Raw genomic sequence first — 926 nt, forward strand, 5'->3', positions numbered from 1 at the left:
CCTGTACCCCTCCCTGCTTCCTTCCCCCCCGCCCGGGGCTCAGGATAAACCCAGCCTGGCTGATCCCCTCAGCCCCCAGAAACTCTGCTTTCAGGGTGGCCAACATCTGGGAGAGGAGAGCCTTTCCCCAGCTTTGTCCTCCCTCCTTTTCCCCCTTCACATCCCTATTCTCAGCCCCCCAAACCTGCAGCCAGGGCAAGGGGGACTGAGCTGAGCTGACCAGTTTTTCTTTTCAATTAAAAGCGCTTTTTCTCTCCCTCTTCCCTCTCTCTGCACACGCGGGCACACACCGGTGTCCCTTGATCACAAAAGCAGGTTGCGACTCCCGACGTGGAGAAGAAAATCGAGGAATACAAACGGGAAAACCCCGGGATGTTTAGCTGGGAGATCCGGGACAGGCTCCTGAAGGATGGGCACTGCGACCGGAGCACCGTGCCCTCAGGTGAGAAGGCAGCTTGGCAAGAAGGACACCCCGATACCCGTAGGAAGATGGAGGGGAATGGTTATGGCCACCAAAACCGTTTCCAGGGGCTATAAACATCCCCTCGGCCTCTGCTTTGATAGGGGAGGGGGGGATAAAAAAAACCAACATCACCCCAAGCAAACAGTAAATAAACAGCAGGTGAGGGGGGGAGTTTGTGCCCTGGCCGCGCTGCGGTCTGCTGGAAAAACAAACACAAACAAACCAATTTTCCCAACTTATTCCAACTCTCGTGAAAGCAGGGGGGCTCCCAGTGCGGAGGGAGCATGCACAGAGACAGACCCCAAATCCAGGGTTAAAGGGGACCCCGGTCGCCCCGTTGGGACTTGCTTCCTCAGTGGGGGCTGCAGAGCAGCGTTGCCATCAGCCAGGGATCCCCATCGCCCGTGGAAAGCGACCCCGTACCCCAATATTGGGCCTGCAGGGATGCGCCGAGGGGCTGGTG

At 57.9% G+C, this 926-nt stretch overlaps 1 protein-coding gene across 1 annotated transcript in view; it reads left to right on the plus strand.

Annotated features, from left to right (window-relative positions):
- Nucleotides 1-315: 315 nt before the first annotated feature.
- The window catches only part of LOC104166398 (paired box protein Pax-7-like), a gene marked incomplete at both ends in the record, with an annotated part of 1,274 nt that continues 663 nt past the window's right edge, over nt 316-926 (plus strand). The window contains one exon of the mRNA XM_009706299.1: nt 316-442. Within this exon, the coding sequence (XP_009704601.1) occupies nt 316-442 (127 nt within the window). The remainder of the gene's footprint in view (nt 443-926) is intronic.

This window comes from Cariama cristata, unplaced genomic scaffold, assembly GCF_000690535.1.
Source record: "Cariama cristata isolate BGI_N322 unplaced genomic scaffold, ASM69053v1 scaffold37078, whole genome shotgun sequence".
In the NCBI taxonomy this organism is placed as follows: domain Eukaryota; kingdom Metazoa; phylum Chordata; class Aves; order Cariamiformes; family Cariamidae; genus Cariama; species Cariama cristata.